Source organism: Callospermophilus lateralis, chromosome 9 (assembly GCF_048772815.1).
Source record: "Callospermophilus lateralis isolate mCalLat2 chromosome 9, mCalLat2.hap1, whole genome shotgun sequence".
NCBI lineage: Eukaryota > Metazoa > Chordata > Mammalia > Rodentia > Sciuridae > Callospermophilus > Callospermophilus lateralis.
In genome coordinates this window covers 21,725,965-21,748,069 of record NC_135313.1, presented here as the reverse complement: position 1 = coordinate 21,748,069, position 22,105 = coordinate 21,725,965, and the positions used below count along the sequence as shown (strand labels likewise).

General features: G+C 34.6%; 1 protein-coding gene across 1 annotated transcript in view; it reads right to left on the bottom strand.

The window, feature by feature from the left end:
• The window catches only part of Bard1 (BRCA1 associated RING domain 1), a 69,232-nt gene that overhangs the window by 35,173 nt on the left and 11,954 nt on the right, over positions 1-22,105 (bottom strand). The window contains exons 3-4 of the mRNA XM_076865773.1: positions 18,552-18,700; positions 7,244-8,205 (exon numbers count right to left, since the gene is read on the bottom strand). Coding sequence (XP_076721888.1) covers positions 7,244-8,205; positions 18,552-18,700 — 1,111 coding nt within the window. The remainder of the gene's footprint in view (positions 1-7,243; positions 8,206-18,551; positions 18,701-22,105) is intronic.

Sequence of the window (22,105 nt, the reverse complement as noted above, 5' to 3'; positions counted from 1 at the left end):
CCCTAGTACTACCAGAAACATCTAACTATAAAATAAAAGTTATCGCCTCTTTTTAAAACAATGTCAGGCTTTAGGAAGAAGAATGGCATTTATGCAGTGAGATGAAGATAAAATTCTCTCGAAATTACACCATTTCAGGTCACAGCAAATACAACTAAATCTGTTCGTTTAGGATTAACAGGATAGGTATAGTTTAACTAAATTCACACACACCAAAAAAAGATAAATCACTGAATTTATTTTGAAGAAGGCTAAATAAACAAGCTACATATGACAGAAAAAACATATACAATGTTGTGAATTATTTTGTGCAACACTTCTTTAATGGAGATGAAATCTCCTACCCCCAATACTTTTTAAATTTATATGTGTGTGTGTGTGTGTGTATTTTTTTTTCTTTTGTGCACCAGGGATTGAACCCAGGGGTGCTCAACCACTGAGACACATCCCCATCCTCCATTATTTTCTATTTTTGACACAGGGTCTCACTAGCTGCGTAAGGCCTGGAACCTGCTATCCTCCTGCCTTAGCCTAGTGAGTCGCTGGGATAACAGACAACCATGCCCAGCTTAATTTATATTTTTTAAACTGAGACATAAAACATAAAAATTATACTCATTAATGGGGAATGATGCTTTGGTATATGTATACATTATATAATGTTTAAATTTAGATAGACATATCTATCTCCTATCATTTCTTTATGGTGAAAAGATTAAAAAAATTTTGTCCTACCTTTTTGAAATCTATAACACACATTATCATCTTCTATACTCATCCCATTATGCAACAGCACACCAGAACTTCTTACTCTTACCTAACTATATTTAGCCAATACTCTTGAAATGAAAGTTTTCCTCTATTGGGTTGATGTGTACAAGTCACTAATCCCCTAAATATAATTAACATTTGATTTTTAAGAATTTTTTGCTTTTTAAAAAATTATTTCTATTTTCATATTTTGGCTACTTCTCAAGTACAGAACCTTTAGAAGGTAGCTTAAGGTTTTAAAATAAATTCACATGCATCATGTTTTTATTGTCTTAAATTAAAACAAAACAACGTTAAAGGTTTAACCGACCTAAAAGTAAGCATTATATACATTCCAAACTGATTATCCTAGTTACAACCGCCTCCCCCCCCCCCCCCCCGACATTTTCCCAAAACTCCTTAGCTTGCAAATTCTGTTCTTCCAGTATAACATGTATTTAGCAACTTTTGTTCTACACCCAAGTCAGTTCCAAATGAATTCAGGAATATCTACCAAGAAATAAATTTGAATTATTTTAAGCAATCCCCTGAACACTGAAGAGATAAACAGCCAGAACCATACACATTCCTTACCTTCAACATGAAAGTATTCATAAAAATACACATGCACACACAAACCCTCCTCAAAAGTTCCCCTGCTTTGATTCTACATGGTAATAACAAAAAGCATAACCTAAAGAAGTCCAGAAAATATAAACACAAGTGCAGAATGGAAGTCATATGGAACATTAAAATAGAATAGAAACAGAGTGACAGTCTGGAGAACACAGAAATCTCTTTTAAGTCACTATTTTCTTTCATGTCACCTCTTCATATTATTAAAGGTGTCTTCCATTAATATTTCACCCCTTGAAATGTATAACTGATTAGCAAACTCCTTACTTCTTATACCCAATCTGCTTTCTCCTCTCTAGTACTTAAAAGTTTGTCATATTTTCATCTTTCTACTTTATGTAAATTTATAGTCATGCACATAAATAAAATTATGATAATTAGATAGGGTCCAATGTAACTGGATAGGCTTGAACTGATATGAAGTTTCCAGGAAATAAATTAACTTCTGCTTCACATTTCTTTAAATTACTTTCTTCTCTAAAAGAATATTTTGAGTAAGAAGCACTCACTCTTATTCCTCATAACTTAGAAGAATAATTGAGGTTTCCTTAAACCACAGCTAAAAAGAGGGCAGGAGGGAAATCATCCAAGCAAAGAATTTACAAAGGCTTATAAGAAATTTAAAACAGATTTGGTATTTTCCAGTAATACTTTAAAGGCTGAGAATGTGTCCACTGAATTTTTATATGCTAACTTTTCAATGAAAGGAAAAATTCTTCACATATTCTCACATATTGCAGATATGTGCATATTTTAGCAATATAAATTAACTTTCCAAAAATACAAACAAAATTATTTTCCATGTTACAAAGGTAACTCTTCTAAAATATCACTAATAAAGATCTTCATAAAATCAGTAGAGAACATTACAATAAAAATTACTTACCCAGCATAGTTAAACATTTCCACAAAAAGAAACTGGATAGGTAGCTAAAACTTCTCCTTTTAGCAATGAGATGTTGTTTTAAAAATAAAAAAGCCATCTAGGATAGCACTATAAAATGTTAAACACTTCTCTAACTTCTTAGAATTTACTTAATAATTTCATAAATGATTCCGACTACCTACTCAATATTATAATAAATCACTACTATTATAAAAGCAGACTTGCACGTGAATGGTGGGAGACTCACTGGAAGACGAGAATGTTGACTCCAAGGTGTTCCACAAATTAAAATCATGAACATATCATAAATGCCAGTTTACTTTCATGTCCTTTACTTTCTCATGAAGCTAGTATGCAGGACATATAAAAATGATGTGACTTATTAGTATAGTGAGTTTCAAAGTCAAACCCTGAAGGAGACACCTCCCTAGGGATTTGCTCAGCTCTACTCAGCAGATCTCCACCAGCTTTGTTATAGTTTAAGCAGACAATGCCTTTAAGTTGCCTTCAAAATATAATCTATTATGTTTGAATCACAAATACATCATGGCACGCCAGCTTTGAGCCATTCTATCTCACTTGTTCAGTGCTGTGGCATGATTTACAAGTGACTATGGCCATGTTAAGAATCTGTGCCAGAGAACCTGGGATGACAGCGATGTTGACTCCAGTACTTACAAATTCCCACGCACTACTATGTCATCACATAATAGAAAATGGAAATTTTTCTTTATAGTCTTAGTATTTTATGTTTTACTAAATCAAAAGAATGAACAATATGAGTGTTAATCAATCTCTCACAATATTATGTTTTCAACAGCATTTTAGGTATAAGTGACAGATATTCAAATAGGAACATGGGTTATAATGATATAAGAAGAGGGTTATAGAATTATGGGGGTGGGCAGAGAAGCCAAGTTTTGACTCTCTGATTACTCTAGTTGTCATGCAAATATAATAGGAAAGCAATGAAAGAAATTAGGGAGCTAACTCTGTGGTGTTGTTCCCCAAAATGACTTCATGCTAAACCTCAATACCTGTGAATATATTAGCTTACATAGAAAAGGAACACTGCAATGTGACCAAGGATGTGGACCTAGAGAAGGAAGATTCATCTGTGCTAGTGGCCCCAATCTAATCAGTCTTTAAAAGCACAGAACCTTTCCTGGCTACATCAGAAAGAGCATGTAAGGACTCAGCCTGTTATTGCTGGATCTGAAGACAGAGGAAGAATACCACCAACTGAGGAATTTGATAGACTCTAGAACCTGGGAACAGCCTTCAGTTGAAAGCTAGAAACTAAGAACTCTGCAGTTCCTGCCAACTACCCAAATAAGCAAGGGACAGATCATTCACTAAAGCCTATGGTAACACAACTGACAAACTCATTTTAATCTGATCAGACTGATACCAAATTTCTGACTCAAAGAACTGTAAGAAAATTAATTTGCACTGTTTTAAGTCACTAAAGCTTGTTATACAGAAAGCTAACACAAGTGATCAGAGAAAAAAGACAAAGAGTAATGCCAAATATGATGCCTAGATATAAGTTTGGTACAAGATATTAAAGAATGTTAATGTTAATAAGATTCCCAAGTTCAGAGATCATTCTGCAAAGTCCTAATTGCAGCAGAGGAACCTAAACAACCCAACATAACAGTACACCTACTGCTACATTCTGTGTCCTCTCAATATACATACCAAGTATGCACAGGCAACCACACCTCCTGAACCAAAGAGAACTACATATAACTATGAAAACTGCAAGTCTACCAATATGCTTTAGGGAAAAACAACCACCAAGAAAAACCTTATCTTTTGACAACACAAAACCTGCTACTTTCCTTCATTTCCTTTGGCTGCCTTAAGAGTCACCAAATCTAAATTCATTATGCAGTAGCAACTCTTTCCTTTTTCCCTGCTCCCTGTTCCATTTTATGGTAGCTTTAACTTTAAAGCCCCTTCAAATCCTTTTCTGAAGTAGGTGGGTAAAAAACATAACTGAGATAGCAGAATTACAATATTTGGTTTTCTAGTACACCCAGATTGGTCACTCTCGGCTACAAATGAGAAAATCAGGATGAAATAAGATGAAAATATTTTTCTACAAGAATAAATATAATGATGAATCCATTGTTTTTCCCAAGCATATGTCTCACTGAAGATCAAACTAAGGTGGGGGATATGCATTCTGTTTACAGTAGTGAAAAAACAAAAAAAAACTATTGTTAATTCATGATTTTAAAACAATAGAAATGAACAAACTTTATGTACTGTATCAGAGCCTTCCAACTTATAAGAAAAACAGCATTTAATAATTTAAGTTCAAAAGAACAAAATGGGTAAATCTAATTCTAGTAAGATTCTAAGTAAGCTGACAAAACTCACACGAATCAATCATGAACATATCAACAAAGAAAGTTCACGAAGACAGGATCATGCCACTATTTTTTCCCTATCTTAATATTCTACTGTAGCTTTTTTCCACGCCTGGACCAAAAGAACACAAACTGTGGCTTGTGGGCCAATCTGACTTTGAGTATAATGTTTAATTGGTTTATATATTATTGTCTATGGCTGCTTTTGCTCTAGAATGGAAGAGTTGATCAGTCATGACATAGACCACATGGCATGCAAAGCTGTAAATATTTACTCTACCTCCTTAAGACAGGGTTTATTAAAATGGGTGCAGTGGAACACACCAGTAATCCCAGCTATTCAGAAACTTTTCAAATTTAAGGCCAACCTGGGCAACTTAGTGAGACTCTGTCTCAAAATAAAAAATGGCTGACAATGTAGCTCAGTTGTAGAACAACCCTGGGCTCAATCCCCAGTATCACACACACACACACACACAAAAAAAAAAGGAAGAAAAATGAGGGGGGTGAGGTACCAAAACCTAGCCTAGCCTAGACCCTAGGCTCAGAATACCCTCATTAATAAAGAAAAATTATCCTTAGAATCAGAAGAAAAATTCTCTACTAACATAAGTGGATGTTTGCCTGGTGGTTTGAAAAATTTCCAAAATGCAAAACACAAACTAAAGTAGGTTACATTCATATCTATTGGTAAGAAAAATGAACAAAAAAATACTATTACAGTAACTACTTATGTCTATGAAGCACTGACAACACTGTAACATTAAGATTATAATAGATCATGTGCATAGATATAATATGCATACATATGAAAACAATAACCCCCCCCAAATCCTGATTTTATAAGTCATGCCTCGTAAAAATAAAACCTAAACATAGTAAATGTCAAAAATCTTGATTTGTCTAAAGAATATGAGATTCCTATCATGGTGATTTGCAGGTCCCCTTCACCCAGCCCCTGAAGGGCAACAGTAACACAGTAGTCTACATTAATACAAAAGTAAAGGGGAAGAAAAACAATTAAGAAATGCTCATTTTGTGTTTTTCCCTTTCTCCACACAAAAATACAGGAACTGCTGGGCATACTCAATGTCCACAGCTTGTTTTTCCCAGATGTTTTATGTTGTCCACCAGCTTCATGTTTAGGAACCTCCAAAGGAGTCCTTCTACACCACCCACAGTTCTCTATCCATCTAAAGATTTCATGAATTTTCCACGTGAAGTTACTGAAAGAACATACGAGTTCCTCTAATTTAGGACTAAGCTCCACACATTATTTTTCCTATCACTTACTTGCAAGAAATCAGAGCAGTCTATAAGACTACTGAGCTTACTATCCCCTTTTATGGGCAGTACTGTGTCAACACAAGTGCACCTCATTCTCAGAAAGCTGTCCAGGTTCCAAAGAATTGCACTGCCATCCCAGGTACTGAGGCAATAATTAGAAAATTAATTTGATGAATGGCTAGTAAAAGAAATGGCTGACTGTGAGGCACAGGTAGCTCCTTTGTGGCAAACTTCCGAAGTTTGTTTTTGTTCTGTTTTCTGATACTAGGACTTTAACCCCAAGGTGCTTTACCACTGAGCCACATCCCCAGTACATATTATTTTTTGAGAAAAAGTCTTGTTAAATTGCCCAGGCTGGCCTGGATCCTCCTGCCTCAGCCTCTCAAGTCACTGGGATTAATTATACATCACCATGCCCACCTATAGAGCCATTTGTGATAGTCAAATGCCCAGGGTCACTTGAAAAATATACATCTTTCAACGTTCCAGATTTTGGCAGGGCCCACAAGGAGCATCAGAGACAGAAGCTTGCCCCCTCTCACACAGCCTCCAGCTCTTTTGCCAGGTAAAAACATCTTGCCAGCAATAATTTAGCTATTGTCTATATTCATTAAGCTTGGGAGGAATGGTTAAACAAGATGATGAAAACAGAACCAGACAACAGCAAAAGTACTTGGCAAAGCAGAAGCTGCAATATTTGAATACTAGTTTTCTCCTATAATATAACATCATACTTCCCAGACCCAAGGATTACTGCTCTAATTGAGGTGAAGAGACAGTCCCTGTCAACTTCGCTTCCCCAGTTCTGAAGAAGTATGGTATCTGCAGTAATATCCTAGTAAACTTAGGATATTTTTCACAAACCCCAAAGAAATTGCCTTAAGGGTGGTCTTTGCTATAGTTTGGGTCTTCGATGTCCCTCAAAGGTCCATGTGTTAGAGGCTTGGTCCCCAGTGTGATAGTATTGGAAGGTGATGAAAACTTTGAGTAATGGGGCCTAGTGAGCAATCAATCTTTAGGTGACTGGGGGTATGCCCTCAGAGGGGACAGTGAGACAACAGCACCTTCCTCTTCCTCTTTCACTTCCCAGCCATGAGGTGAAAAGCTCTGCTCTATCACACATTCCCACCATGCTATAACACCACAGGCCCAAAGCACTGGGGCTGGTCCTGAACTGAAACCTCCAAAACTGAAAGCAAAAACAAACCTCTCTTTGTAAGCTGATCACAGCAGGTATTTGTTATAGAAACAGAAACTGCCTTACACAATTTCACTCCAAGATTGCACTTCAGAGTAACCATCCTACCTTGATAGAAGCAATATGAAGCAAAGTTTCTCCTCTATGGTTTCTTTTCCCAATCATCAAGCTACCAGACAACAGCTTCCTCGCAGAGGGGCTCAACATCATTCGTCTGTAACTTGAACTATTCAGTGTAGATGGTGGTGTACATGGTGAAAGGCTAATGGACTCATCTGATGTATTACTGTTTTTCCTCTTCGTCATGTCATCCCCTTTAAGTTTGCTGGGAGGTGGGGAGGAACAGTCAAGCAATTGGATATTTTCTGAGAGAACTGTTTGCTTAACGAAATCTCCACTGGTGCTTGGAATGCTGCTTTTACATCTCTTAGACATGGAGCCAGACAACCTGCGACAACACCCACGTTTGCCAGGGAGACCAGAGACCAAAGCTGCCTTAGTTGTAAGATCACTATCAGTGACCTCTTTCTCCTCAGGAGTCACCTCATTCTTCCCCTCAAGGTCTGGAGACTCTATATGCTCAGCCAATGGTAAAAAGACCTCAGTTAAGCTTCCAAAGCTTTCAGATTCTGTTCCAGAGCCACTTGCTAGTAAGTCTATTTCACCATTTATCTGTGGACTAGTGATAACTGATGGTGAGCTACAGAAGGATACCACCCTTTCCTTAAATTCCTCTTTGGAGTCAAGTTCTCCAGCTTCTTTTTCCACTTCTAAATTCCATTCTTGGTTGATTTCAGCTAAAGTTTTCTTTTTTTGCTTCTTTGCAGATGTTGTAGAAGCCTTTTTAGCCCTCTTAGGAACAACTACAGGAGGACTTGAAGAAACAAATTCATACATTGAGGCTTGCTGAGTACTATCATCTTTTACTTTTTGAGGCTGGGTCTGCACTGAAACTTTACTCACAACATATCTGACCTTCTTGCTTCGAGGACTAAACCACATCTTTATTGAATTCTTCTTGTTTTCCGAATCACGGAATATATTTGTTCTAGATGTATCATCTTTCAAATCTGATAGAAAAAAGAAAAAGATCTGTTATAGGGACTAACTTTTCCCATCTTGAGCTAACAAAGAATTTTGTTTATAGTTCTTCTAAGGTACATAAATTTGTATTTGTGTACCTCTTTCTCACTCCTAGACTATGGACTCTTTACAAGAAGGCAGACACTCATTCAACAAGCATTTGCTAAATCCTTCTTTGTGGTAAACACCATAGTAGAAACTAGAGGAAAAGCGAGAACTCAACATGGAACTGAAGGGAGACAGAAAAATAAGTGAAATATATATGACAGAGGGCGATAAAAGATATGGAGGGAAATACACTCATAAAATAGAGAAAGAAACAACTGGGTGTGGAAGTGAACACCTATAATCCCAGAGATGTGGAAGACAGGGGCAAGAGGACCACAGGTTCAAAGCCAGCCTCAGCAACTTACCAAGACCCTGTCTCAAATTATACTTAAAGAAAGGAAGAAAGGGAGGAAAAGAGGGAGATGGGGGAGGAAAAGGAAAGAAAACAAAACGAAAGCAAAGAAGAAAAGGACAGATATAGGATTTAATAAGCAGAAAATAATTAGTGTTTAATTTTTAAAAAATTGCAAATCAATCAATATAATTTACTATATCAACAAACTAAAGGAAGATCATGTGATGTTCTCCATAGATACAGAAAGAAAAATTTGATAAAATTCAACATAATTCTTTCTTTTTCTTTTGAAGACTTGGTACCAAAAAAAAGCTAAAACTAGACTAGCACATGAACTAGTCGTTCCACCTTTGGGTATATACCCACGGGATATCAAATCAGTACAACAAAGAAATGACTATTCACAATAGTTAAGACATAGATTCACCCAAGAAGTATCTACTCACAGATGAATGGATAAAGAAAGTACAGTATACATACACAATGGAATATCACTCAGTTGTTTTTTTTTTTTAAAGAGAGATATAGTTATTTGTAGAAATATGAATGGAACTAGAGAATTTTATGTTAAGTGAAATAAGCCAGATATTTAAAAAAAAATGTGTTCTCTTTCACATGAATAAGTTTAAAAAAGTTGATTTTATTGAAGTAGAGAGTAAAAGAGTGTCACTACAAATTAGTAAGGGTAGAGGTATGGAGATAGAAGACTGCATAAGGGTATCAAAAAAGGAGGAATATGATCTAATATTCTACAGCACAGTAGGGTGACTACAGTTGACATAAATTTGTGATATATTTCTTGAAGAACTAGAAGGGACGGAAAAATTCCTAAAACAAAGAAATGATACAAGTTAAAGAAAATGTAAATACAAATTATCCTGATTGGAAAATTATACATTGTAAACATATATTGAGTTATCACACAGTTCCACCAAAATGTGTATAATTTTAACAAGTAAAATAATTTTGAATGAAAAAAAAAAGGAGTAAACCTTAATGTAAACTATAGACTAGTTGAGAATAATGAGTCAACATAAGTTCAGCAATTACAGCAACTACACTACTCTAGTGGATGTTGATAATAAGGGAGACTCTGCATGAATGGGGGCAAAGGGGATATAAGGATTCTGCACTTTCTTCTTAGTTTTGCCGTAAACTAACTCTGCTCTACAAAAATAAAGTGTTTAAAAAAATTTTAATAAAAAAGACTCAGCAAATTAGTAATAGAACTTCTTCAACTGCTTCTACAGCATAAAATATATCCTTTCTTTGCACTGGGTTGGAATGAGATCCACAATGCCTCGTAGATTGAAAAAAAAAAAAAACATTCATTCATTCATTAAATATTTTGAGCATCTACTATATGCCAGACATTATTCTAGGCACTAGGGATATAGTAGAGAAGAGAGGAAATTTTTCCTTCATACACTTTATGGTTCTAATAGAGAATGAAAAGACATAGAAATCTATGTAAAATGACAGGGTTAAAATCTGTTAAGTTTGGAGTATTAGGGATAAGTCTCAAAAAATGTGATAAATTCAGTGAATAAATTTGTGCCTAAAACAGTATAGTAAAAGTTTTTCCTATCCAACAAATTGTACAAACCACCCACTTTTCTGACAGCCAACTTCCTTTTTGTCTTATTTTGTTTTTGCCTTTGATACCATTCATTTTCTTTAAAAAAAAAAAAAATCTCTTGGGGCTGGGGTATAGCTCAGTGGTAGAATGTTTGCCTAGCATGCACAAGGTGCTGTGTTCAATGACCAGTATCACAAAAACAAACAAACAAACAAACAAACAAAACCCAGCGAATTTCTTTTTTCCTTGAAGTCGCTCTTCCTGCCCCTCCTATCCATATTCACATACATAAAATCAACCCAGGTCAGGCAGCACAGTGGTGAATACAAGGATAATGCCCAGTATATATTGATAAATAAATTATTTGATATCCTCTTCAAAATTGAAAAGTATTTATATAAGAGACATTAGAATTAATTTAAAGGCTGCAGTTGCAACTCAGTGGTAAAGCATATATTTTTAGCATGCATTTGGGATATGCTTTATGTGTCCTATTAAGAATTTTAAAAGGAAACTACTTGACATGTTTTCCTCCTCAGATGTCATTTCTCATTCAAGCCAAGAATTTTGTAAACAAACAAACAAAAAAGAAACTCCTACATTACAGAACCAAAAAGAAAAAAAAATTAATAGAACAGAGTTCTAAACATTAGATTCTTTAAGAAAAATGCTAACAGCCATACTTGGTGCACCTCATTCTTAAGGACTAATAGCAGCCACTCTGTGTGAAATGTGCTAAGTAAAATTTTCAAATGGGCTTATTCTTAAGAACTTTCGTTACTTTAAAGACACAAAATAATTTTAATTTTTAAATTTTTTTTGGGAATAACTCTTCAATGTTCTCATTATTATGGTTTAGATATAAGAGGTATCCACCCAAAGCTCAATGCAAATGCACAACCAGGTAAGATGGCTCATGCCTGTAATCCCAGAAGGGATTGCAAGTTCAAGTCCAGACTCAGCAATTTAGCAAGGCCCTAAGCAATTTAGGGAGACTGTGTCTCAAAAACAAAACAAAACAAAACACCTCAGCAGTTAAGTGCCCCTGGGTTCAATCCCAGTACCAAAAATTTAAAAATTTAAAATTAAAAGGGGGAGGGGAAGGGGAGAGGTAGAGAGGGGGAGGGGGGGAGAGAGAGAGAGAGAGAGAGAGAGAGAGAGAGAGAGTGTGAGAGTGTGTGTGTGTGAGAGAGAGAGTTCAGAGGTAAAATGATTGGTTAGGAGAGCCTTAAGCTAATTATCGCATTAACCTACTGATAGGACTAACTGGGTGATGACTGTAGGTAAGTTGTATGTAGCTGAAAATGTGGCCATGCGGTTTGTAGTTTGTCCCTGGTAAGCAGAATTCTCTGGGATTCCTGATTGTCATGTCCTGAGCTGCTCTCCTCCTCCATACCCTTCCCTTTCATGGTGTTCTGCCTCACCTCAAGCCCAGAGCAGTGCAGTTGCTGTATGAACTGAGACTTCTGAAACTGTGAGTACCAAACAAACTTTTCCTCTAAAATTGCTGTTGTTAGGTCTTTTGGTCACAGTTGCAGAAAACAAACAAACAAAATACAACTATAAACAATCATGTCTAGAAATACTACAAAGTATATTATCATTATCATATATTTTTATTTCCTTCCAGTCACTCTTTATTCAGAGAACCCCATGGTTTTATTGTTTACCAATTTAAAATTATTAATACACCAGCTAGGCACAGTGGCACATGCCTGTAATCCCAGCAAAGTGGGAGACTGAGAAAACAGGAACACTAGTTCAAGATCAGCCTCAGCAACCTAGCAAGGCCCTAAGCAACTTAGTAACACAAACTGTATCAAAATAAAAAATTAAAAGGGCTGTAGATGTGGCTCAGTGGTAAAGTGCCTCTGGGTTCAATCCACAATACCATGAAAAAAAAATTATTACCATATCAGAAGATTGTTTCAATTTATATAAAGTTCAAAGTCACTTCTTTTGTCTTATGTCTTTTACTTCATAATCCACGAGTACAAAAATTCCATCTTTATAGACAGACTTACCAAGTAAAAGGTAAGAAATGAAAAATATTTGATTTTGAGAAATAGATGATTACTCTTTAACTCAGTAGAAATTTCAAACCTGATCCCTACCTAACCGGAAGGGGAAAAAAAAAAAAAAAAAAACAAGTATACTCCCAAAAGATGACTACTTCCTTCTGGTGAAAAGGAAGCATTTCACTGAAGACAGAAAACCAATAACTCACCTAGATGCAGAAGTATGTATCCGAATAAGGAAAGACTCTCCTAACCTTTCTATCAGGTTACTGATTGATTGATTGCAGTACTAGGAATTGACCCCAGTGGTACTTTAGACTGAACTGCATGCCTATATATATATATATATATATATATATATTTTTTTTTTTTTTGGAGACAGGGTTTTAAGTTGCACAGGGCTGGCCTTGAACTTGCAATCCTCCTGAGTGGCTACGATTACAGTATGTACCACAGTACATACTGTACTGACTTGCCAGCTCAAATTTTTTTTTTATATCATAGTTGAACATCATATGATCCACAAAGTGTTACTAAGACAGGATCTTGGAACTAAAACAATCAGAATGAGGCATCCATTCACAATGTGATTTTACATCTAAATTCAACAAGATCTTTTCTTTGCACCACTAAGTCGATTTGAAAAACAAGCCACTTCTGATATAATCTCAAGACTAGAGGAAAGGTCAAAAGGAAATGTTACCAGGACTACTTTTAAAGACAGACTCAGGATTACAAAAATTTAAAGGTTAACCTTCAGGTAATCTGTAAAAACCTGTATTTGGTCTTTTAAAATTTGTTTCTTTAAACACAGATGATGACATTTTCAATAAAAATAAGTCAAATCCCAAAGTCCTCAATGTTTATAATCTTACAAAATGCAGAATTGAGTTTTTAAAAGAAAATTAAGGTTTACAAGTGTACTAACACACTCAACTGACTAAAAACACTAAATCTAAAAAGGAAACAAATTTCATTATCAGATGAACATGTTTCGTAACTTATAAAGAAATGTATGACAAGAGTATCTATTTCTGCAATGTATACAAACATAATAATTTTATTGATCATCTTGTAATAATTACTTTGCTCGAAAAATTTTAATTACCTAATTTGGTATAACTATGCAAGGACCACAACTGCTAACATGACCGTAGATTGGTGACTTTTACACAGCATATCTAAGATAAAACTGTAAAAAGCAACTACAATACTACCACCAGAATATAAATCATACAATTAACAGCTATAACTGTTTTTATGGGTGAAGGATTCTAAGCATGATAAATTATCATATTAATTTCATAAAGAAAAATATTGTTCCTTTCTCTACACAGCAAATTTCTTAATGATGACATTTAAAAGAATTCTATTCTCTGAATTTAAATATTTCAGAGCACACCACAAAATATACAGGAACAGAGATGCACATGTTACTAAGGAGCTGCTTGGCCAAGTTTTTTCTTAAAATTTAATAAAACTATAGAAAAGAGAAGCAATTAGAAAAATGTGATTTCACTATCATTAATCCACATCAAAGGATTATAATGATGTACATTGTGTGCCTTTCAAATTATTCTCTATTATAAGTTTCACAACAAAAGTTGAGAAATCTCTTTGACTAACTGGTCCCTTATTAAAAAATCAAAGAAAAGTACTTTTCTTATCATCTGTGTAACATTAACACCTTCACCAAAGAATGATTATTTTATAAGAAGTATTTAGATTTATTAAAAAACAACAGCAACACAGCTATTCAGGCCCTCATCTTCATCTATCATAAAAAGTTACTGCACATATGAAACATTATATAATCACTCCAGAAAGACTGGCATCTCTCTCTAAATTGGAAAACTGTGAACCCATGAAAGCTTGATCAAAGCATTTTTTTTAATGTTACCAACACCAACATGTTTCATAAAACTCAACCAGCACCTGCAAGGTCTAATTTAATATGATAAGGCTCAAGGGAAAATAAAAACTTTAAAATTTTACTCTATTAGTACAAAGAAGATTATATTATAAAGAATAAGGTAAAATTATCCCTAAATGGCCATCAGAAAAATATGAAAGACAACCTCTTCTCTTTAATGTACACTGAACCAAGAAAAATCTGTTGGAAGCTCATTTAAGCAAGTATTACTATAAATCAGGCTTCTTTATCTTCAATATACCATATACTATGTCCATGATTTGACAAGTTCTTCCTAATTACCCACCTTAATTACAGTAATTATATATTTAATAGTAAATGCAAGTAACAAAGTTCATTTGGATGATAAATTGTGAACTACATGGTTTTTAAAAAGACAGAGAAAAAGTGAGAAATGTTTAACTATTCCACTTAATTCATCATCTTCAGCACGTGATTTAACAGAATTATACAATTTTGGAGCTAGACCTTAAGAGTCACTTAATCTAACACCCTTATCTTATAATGAGATCATTTTCATATAAAGAGGACTGACATCATTTGTTTGCAATTACTGTCTCCTTTTAGCTGCTATATGGTACACCTTATTACCATTTCAGTTTTAAAAGTACTTACTAGATAAACTAACACAGAGGACTGCATTAAATGTACCAACGAGATAAACTACAAGGAAATAAAGGAATATACTCCCAGAAAAAAAATCCCACATACTCCTAAAGGCCCGTATATTCCGGGAGGACTTTAAGTAGACAAACTTGTAATGATGCAATTTATATTAAAATTTTAAAAAGCTTTGTACATGGAATTAACATACCTGGATAGATACATTTCAGTTTAATTATTCTATGGGTTTACTATCTATCAAAATAGCAAAAAAGGGTATTACATTATACAAAAGGAATCATGTGAACCAAAATATCAGAATTTGTTTTAATATTATTTTACTTAAGTTTAGTCTCTATGATATCAGTAATAGCACTGCCATTTTTCACCCAACTCAGTTCAACAAAAAGTTCTAACAAAAAATTGCACTAATTGGAAGAAAAAAAATGATCTTGAGTCTACTCACCTACAGGATGAGAGAATTAAAGATGATTCCCTATTCTCCTAAAATACTGGTTATGCTTTATCTGAAAGAGTGAAGTTCTGATTCATCTTAAAATAACATAATGTTGAAGACAGCATTATTAAGTTCTATCGAGGACTGAAGGGATTATTACCTTTTCCTTTTGGTGCTGGCAATGGAACCCAGGGCCTTGCATTTCACTCATCATAGTAAGGAAAATAAACACAAAATGCCTTTAGAAAAAGAATTACCATTAATTCTTTCTTCCAACTTCACCTACACTTAGATGAGATAGTATTTTTGGCCTCAGATGTCACCTAGAACCTTGTTCTAAACTCAATTTTCCTAAACCTTTTTTTAATAATGAAATATTAGAGCATTTCATATTGCATAGTCTATAAAATATGAAAATTATACCAATGACTCAAACGACTCAGTACAGTAAAATTTCTGGAAGAGTGGATCTTGTTTTTTTTTGTACCCCAAGGTCCCCAGGATCCCCGTATGCCATAATTGAGGGCAGTTAAGGTTGCATGGTCCTCGTCTCATTTTATCATTATTAAAAATGTCATTGTATGGGCTGGGGATGTGGCTCAAGTGGTAGCGCGCTCCCCCGGGTTAGATCCTCAGCACTACATACAAACAAAGATGTTGTGTCCACCAATAACTAAAAAATAAATATGAAAATTCTCTCTCTCTCTCTCTCCCTCTCTCACTCTCTCTTAAAAAAAAAAAAAAAAAAAAGTCATTGTTACTTGTTAGGGGTTAAACTGTTGTCCCTTACTTGTCCCCTAAGTTCTTTGTTGAGGACATATACCCTAGTGTCTCAGAATATAACCTTCGTTGGAAACAGGTTCATTGTAGATGTAATTAGTTAAATTCAGCTGGGCACAGTGGTTTAAGCCTGTAATCCCAGTAGCTTGGGAGGCTGAGATAGGAGGATCGCAAGTTCAAAGCCAGCCTCAGCAAGAGTAAGGTGCTAAGCAACTCAGTGAGACCCTGTCTCTAAATAAAATACAAAATAGGGCTGGAGATGTGGCTCAGTGGTTGAGTGTTCCTGAGTTCAATCCCCGGTACTCCAGGGGAAAAAAAAAAAAGGAAAGTTCTTTTCTTTCCTTTGGTACTAGAGATTGAACCCAGGGTGCTGTACCAATAAGCTACATCTCCAGTCCTTTTTATTTCTTATTTTGAAACAGGATCTCACTAAGTTGCCCAGGCTGGCCTCAAATTGTGATCCTCCCACCTCAGTCTCTTGAGTCAATGGGATTACTAGCAAGAGCCACCACATCTGACAAAAGGGAAATTTGATAAACATTCATACGAGGAGAGCATCATGTGAACAGGAAGACAGCCATTTCTGAGCCAAGGAGTCAATCCCAGAACAGATTCTCCCACACAGACTTCAAAGGTAACCAACTCTGCATATACCTTGATCTCATTCTCCTATCCTTGAGACAACCAGTTTCTCTTCTTTAAGTCATCCAGTCTGTCACACTTTGTTACAGTATCTCTAATAAATGGATACATTACTACACAGTAACTAGAAGAATTTTGTCAAAGAGTCTCAAAGTATTTTCTAACAAAAGAAACTTGCTTGTTTGGTCTGTTTTCTGTAACTTTTGCTACATACTTTATACATTTTTTAATGTTAAAAAGCTGAGTCTCCTGCTAGCATCCCTCACCCCTGGTATGAATATGTTTACGTCACATTGTATATCCTTCCATCCTCTGGCTGCCTAGATCAGTAAATAAAATTGATGTAATATAATTTATAAGTAATACTGTTGACATTCTGATCCCAATAGAGGCTATAACCTGCCCCTCTTCAGCCCCTCCCCATGCCCCAAATAGCATCCATGTGTATTAAAACTGAAGAAGTAAATGTTTAAAGAGTTAAAAAAAAAAAAAAGTTCAAGATAAAACCCAAAATGTGAATGCACAGCAAATTATCTTAACATACTACACACTCTTAAGAATCTTATGAAGCCACTTTCACACTAACATGAAATTTGTTCATATTGTACAATTGAATCAAGGGGCTCACTGATCCTTCCTGACCAACTCCAAACACTGCTTAAGATGCACAGACCCTTGCCTGAGAATCCCTGCATCAATCCATAGTGCCTATGGTGGGGGAGGCAAGATCACACACCAATCTTTCCAACTAGAAAATAAACACATCGAGCACATCTTTGAATAAGGAGAAAAAGAGCCCAGAAAACTAATGACAAAACTTTTCCCCTCTATATTCTTAAAAGAGGTTTATAACTATAATATTATTTTTTTAAAGAGCACCTCGAAAAAAATTGTGGACAACTGTATCTGAAAATAAGAACTTTATCATCATAGCATATTTCATCATAAAAAATGAAGTCTAATACAATGATCCAGATAATGAGATGAAACTCGTCAAAGGTAGACTATGATTTAAATTCTTCTTAAAAGTATGAACATTACCTATTTAACTCATTTCTTTATTTTCTCCAATTTCACCTTTATTAACTGACAATAACATATCAGGACAGAATTCAAAGAACGAAAGACTGAAAAACAGATATTTAATAATTTTATATGAACATTATCAATCAGTAATGGCATCCTGCCAAGCAAGAAAAGGTTCTCCTATATACACACACTAAAATGACATGATATGGTCAATAAAAAGATAACTCCAATATCCAATTATGAAGATTCAAAACACTTTCCTTTCTTTTCACAGCTAATTAGTTCTCAGTAGAAAGCCCAACGGAAAGATATATGGTTAATACACAGAGACTAAGAACAATTTGAAAAACATTAACCCCCATTTAAATAGAAAAGAAAATGAATATTAGATTTTTGCTCTTTCAAAATGTGTTCATCTAATTAATTCAGTCTAGAAAAGTGATCCACGGAAGAAAGCTGTATTCTATCTTGCAAAAGTATATTTAAGTGAATTAGGCATTATTAAGGCCCAAATCACTATTCTATATATATTCCACAGAAATTATAACTGTAAAAAGCAGCCAATATGAAGTAGTAAAAAAAGTTGCTGGACTGACAATCAAATGGAATGGACTCTATCTTTCCTGCTTTTCTTACCAACTACATAAGTGACTGAAAGCAAGATCACTTAACCTTTCTGGACCTTGGTTTCCCATCTAAATCTAAATAAGGGATTTAGATTGATCAATGTTTCCTATCAATTATCAAAATGAGTCCCCAAAAAACAAAACAACAACAATCACTATAGATCATAAAGTCTGAAATGTCATTCATAATTTCTGGTAAGATGCTTTATGTGAGTAATACCAATTCATTAGTTGATTAACCAAGGAAGAGAGAGATTTCTCACCTGAAAGCGTATTGTTATGTAGCAAATTCCGAAGCTTACTACAAAGCTGGATCATGCTATCCAACTGTCTGTTGATCTTGACATCTAGTATCCAGGCTGGAGTGTAACACACTGGACATCCAGTTCCAATACAGTCACTTACACAATCACTTAAATTAAAAAAATAAAGAAACATCAGAATCTGAACTCCAACAAAACAAAATTAAAAAACAGTGGATTTTGAGCAGAAGTAAACAGCAGAGGTTGTTCTAACATGTAACAGCCAATTTGTTCAATTAGTGTTTTAGATAGTTTCAAACACACATACACACACACAAAATCTAAATCTAAATCTAAAGCTGTTGATGTAATTTGCTATGAGAGACTTGACTTTGACTGACATTGATCAGGCAAATAAATCTACAGCTGCTAAAGGATGAGGTAAAGGGAAGATGTAAATAAACAGATCCAGTATCTAAGTCAATGTAGCCATGCATCTCAACCTCTCCTATCCTAAAGCTGAACACTCTACTTCATGGAAATGCCTAAAACTAGTGCAAAGAGACTGGAAAGTATCTTTAGTTTCATTTTTGGACAAGTATGTTAAGGCTTTAGTTTGTGAGAAAAGATATTTGGTTCTTTCAGATAAGTTAATCTGTAGATTCAATTACCTCAATTGTCTGAGTGTTACAGTCTCAACATTAGGATAAAAGTGTTTTTCTAACTTTTGGGATTACAAACCCTCTGGAAATTTTATGAACATAAATACAGATTCCTGTAAAAACTTTTAAAAAGAGTAATGGTGCTTGACAATGCCCCCTGAGGCACATTTTTGAACTCCAGAATCCTATAAATCTACTCCTTCTTTAGCCTCATCAGATAGAGATAGGTGTTAGTTAACATGGATGTATAATAACTGTAAAAGTCAGGTCTTCCCCAAGCACTATACTGCCATGTAACCCATTCATTTATAGGCACAAAGGATCACTACAATATGAACTATCCTTAGACAAAACCTGTGGTATTTCAATTTTTTTTTTTTTTAATCCTTGGTTCTTAGCATTATTTTTGACACAAAACACCTCCCCCCTCCACAAAAAAAAAAAAAAAAAAAACTTTAAAAATGAATCTGTAACAACTATTCTGGAGCTGGAAGAGACCTTTGAGATAATCTAATTCAATAAATGCCCAAATTCTTTACCAAAGCAACTCCTTAAGTTTGTTTGCTTACACTGCTTAACTTGATCCTGGTACAGCAGTGTGGACTTGTAGTCCTAGATACTCAGGAGGCTAAGGCAGGAGTATCATTTGAGCCCAGTACCAGTCTGGGCTACATAGTGAACACTATCTCAAATCAGAACAGAAAAAAAAAAAACAAATTTACAAAATAAAGAAAAAGAACTCTTTTGATCCCAACACACCCAAGCAATTTAAATAGATTTTTGTGTACAACATTTGAGGAATAACAGTAAAATACAATCTGAAATCCATTCCTTAAGAACCACTGACATGTTTTCATATGAAGCAAATGAGATCCAGTTAGTTAAGTCACTTTCCAACATTACAATACTACTTAGAGCAGGCTATTTTATATTTTAGATACAGGTTAAGCATCCCTCATCTGAAACCAGAACTGTTTGGAACCAGAAGTGTTTCAGAGCTTGGAGTTTTAGGACTTTTGGAATATCTGTACAGACTTTATCAGTTTAACATGCCTAATATGAAAATCCAAAACTTTTTGAGAATCATGTCAGCACTCAAAAAGTTTCACATTTCAGAGCATTCTGGGTATCAGATTTCTGGATTAGGAATGTTCAATTGTATTCTGTTTTATAACTTTCTCAAATTATTATATAAACATCAATCCAGAATTCTGAAAAATACATCATTTCTCAATAGATCTACTTAATGCAGTGAGCCAAAAGATCAATTCAAAGTATTGGAGAAACCAATGGAATTTAATGCAGACAGTCCAAAAACATATAGCTTCAGATTCTACTTGTCAAGTTTTGGTATAGTTTACCTAAAAGAGCTATTAAAACATGACTTTTTCCAACAACAACTATGCATAAGGTGAGAATTCCCTACATATTTGAATCAAAATGACACACATCAGAACAGAATAAAAACTATACCAAACATGAGAATCTAGTTGTCATCTATTAAGCAAGACATTAAAGAAATTTGCAAAAATGTATAATAATTGGATTATAAAATAGTTATTTTTAAAGTGTTATTTATGTTAGTACATAATGGGCTTATTGTTATTTTAAATGAATTATTATGTTTAAAAAAGTTTCCATTTTATACAATCAATTCATACACAAACACACATACACACAAACAAAAGCTTTTTATGCTTCTCAATTGTGAAAAGTATAAAATGATCTGAGACCAAAAGTTTGAGTATTCTTGCCACATGCTTTAAATTAATTATACCTTAAAGAGAACACATGAAATACTTTATCAGGGATTGGCACAAGCATATAACCATCCCTCAATATTCACAGGGGATTGGTTACAGGACTTCTGCAGTCCCCTATACCCTGTGGATACCAAAATCTCTGAATGCTCAGGTTTCTTATATAAAATGGCATAATATTTGCATATAACCTAACACATTCTCCTGTATTCATTCTTTCTTCATGCTAAGTTGCTGAGTACTGACACTGGCCTGGAACTTGCACTCCTCCGCATGCCACCCACTCAGTTTTCCCATATACTTTAGATCATCTCTATTATTTGTAACACCTAAAACAATGTAAATGTTATAAAATAGTCATTATTAGACTGTACTATTCAGGAAAAATGAAAAAAAATCCTGTATATGTTTAATAGGAATGGAATTTTTTTTTAAATATTTTGATCTTTTTGATTGAATGTAAGAAAGAGAACTGTGGACAGAGTCAGTCATACTTTGAAATTACCACAACACTTAATATTAAAATCTGTACCTCTTCACCCTGCCCTACCTCTATTTCAGTTGAATTATATCAAAATCATCTATTAAAACTCACTGGTTATCAGTTTTATGAAACTTAAAAAATCTACAAAGAATCTAAACACCTGCCCTAATGCTTGGAATAATCTAATCACAACAAATCCTAACTGCACAGAATGGATTCTTTCCTCTGTTCATGTTATATACACAGAATCATTTTCTCTTTCAAGATATTCTCATTTCTCTTTTAATCTTTTATTGGCCATTTTAAGTTATAGACCCCTTAGAATCTGATTAAAGGTATGGATTATTTCTCCTCACACACATTTTACATATAATTTCATTATGTTCTACTAGTTTTGTTGGTGACCTATTGTACACAGTGAGCAAACCCATGGTGCATTAACTGAAACAAGATGTGCTTGCTACAGAGTGGGGACAGGGAGTGGATGAATTCTTAAGGGGATCACAGAAGGTATTTTAGGAGGCAGTGACAGCTCAGCTGAAACATAGCTCATGAAAAGTCAGACTCAAGGTATATTCCACATGGAAGGAAGAAATAACAAGTGCAAAAGCCCCGGGGCGAGTTTAGAGTGTTTAAGGAGAAAGTGGCTAGAATAATGTGAGTCACAGG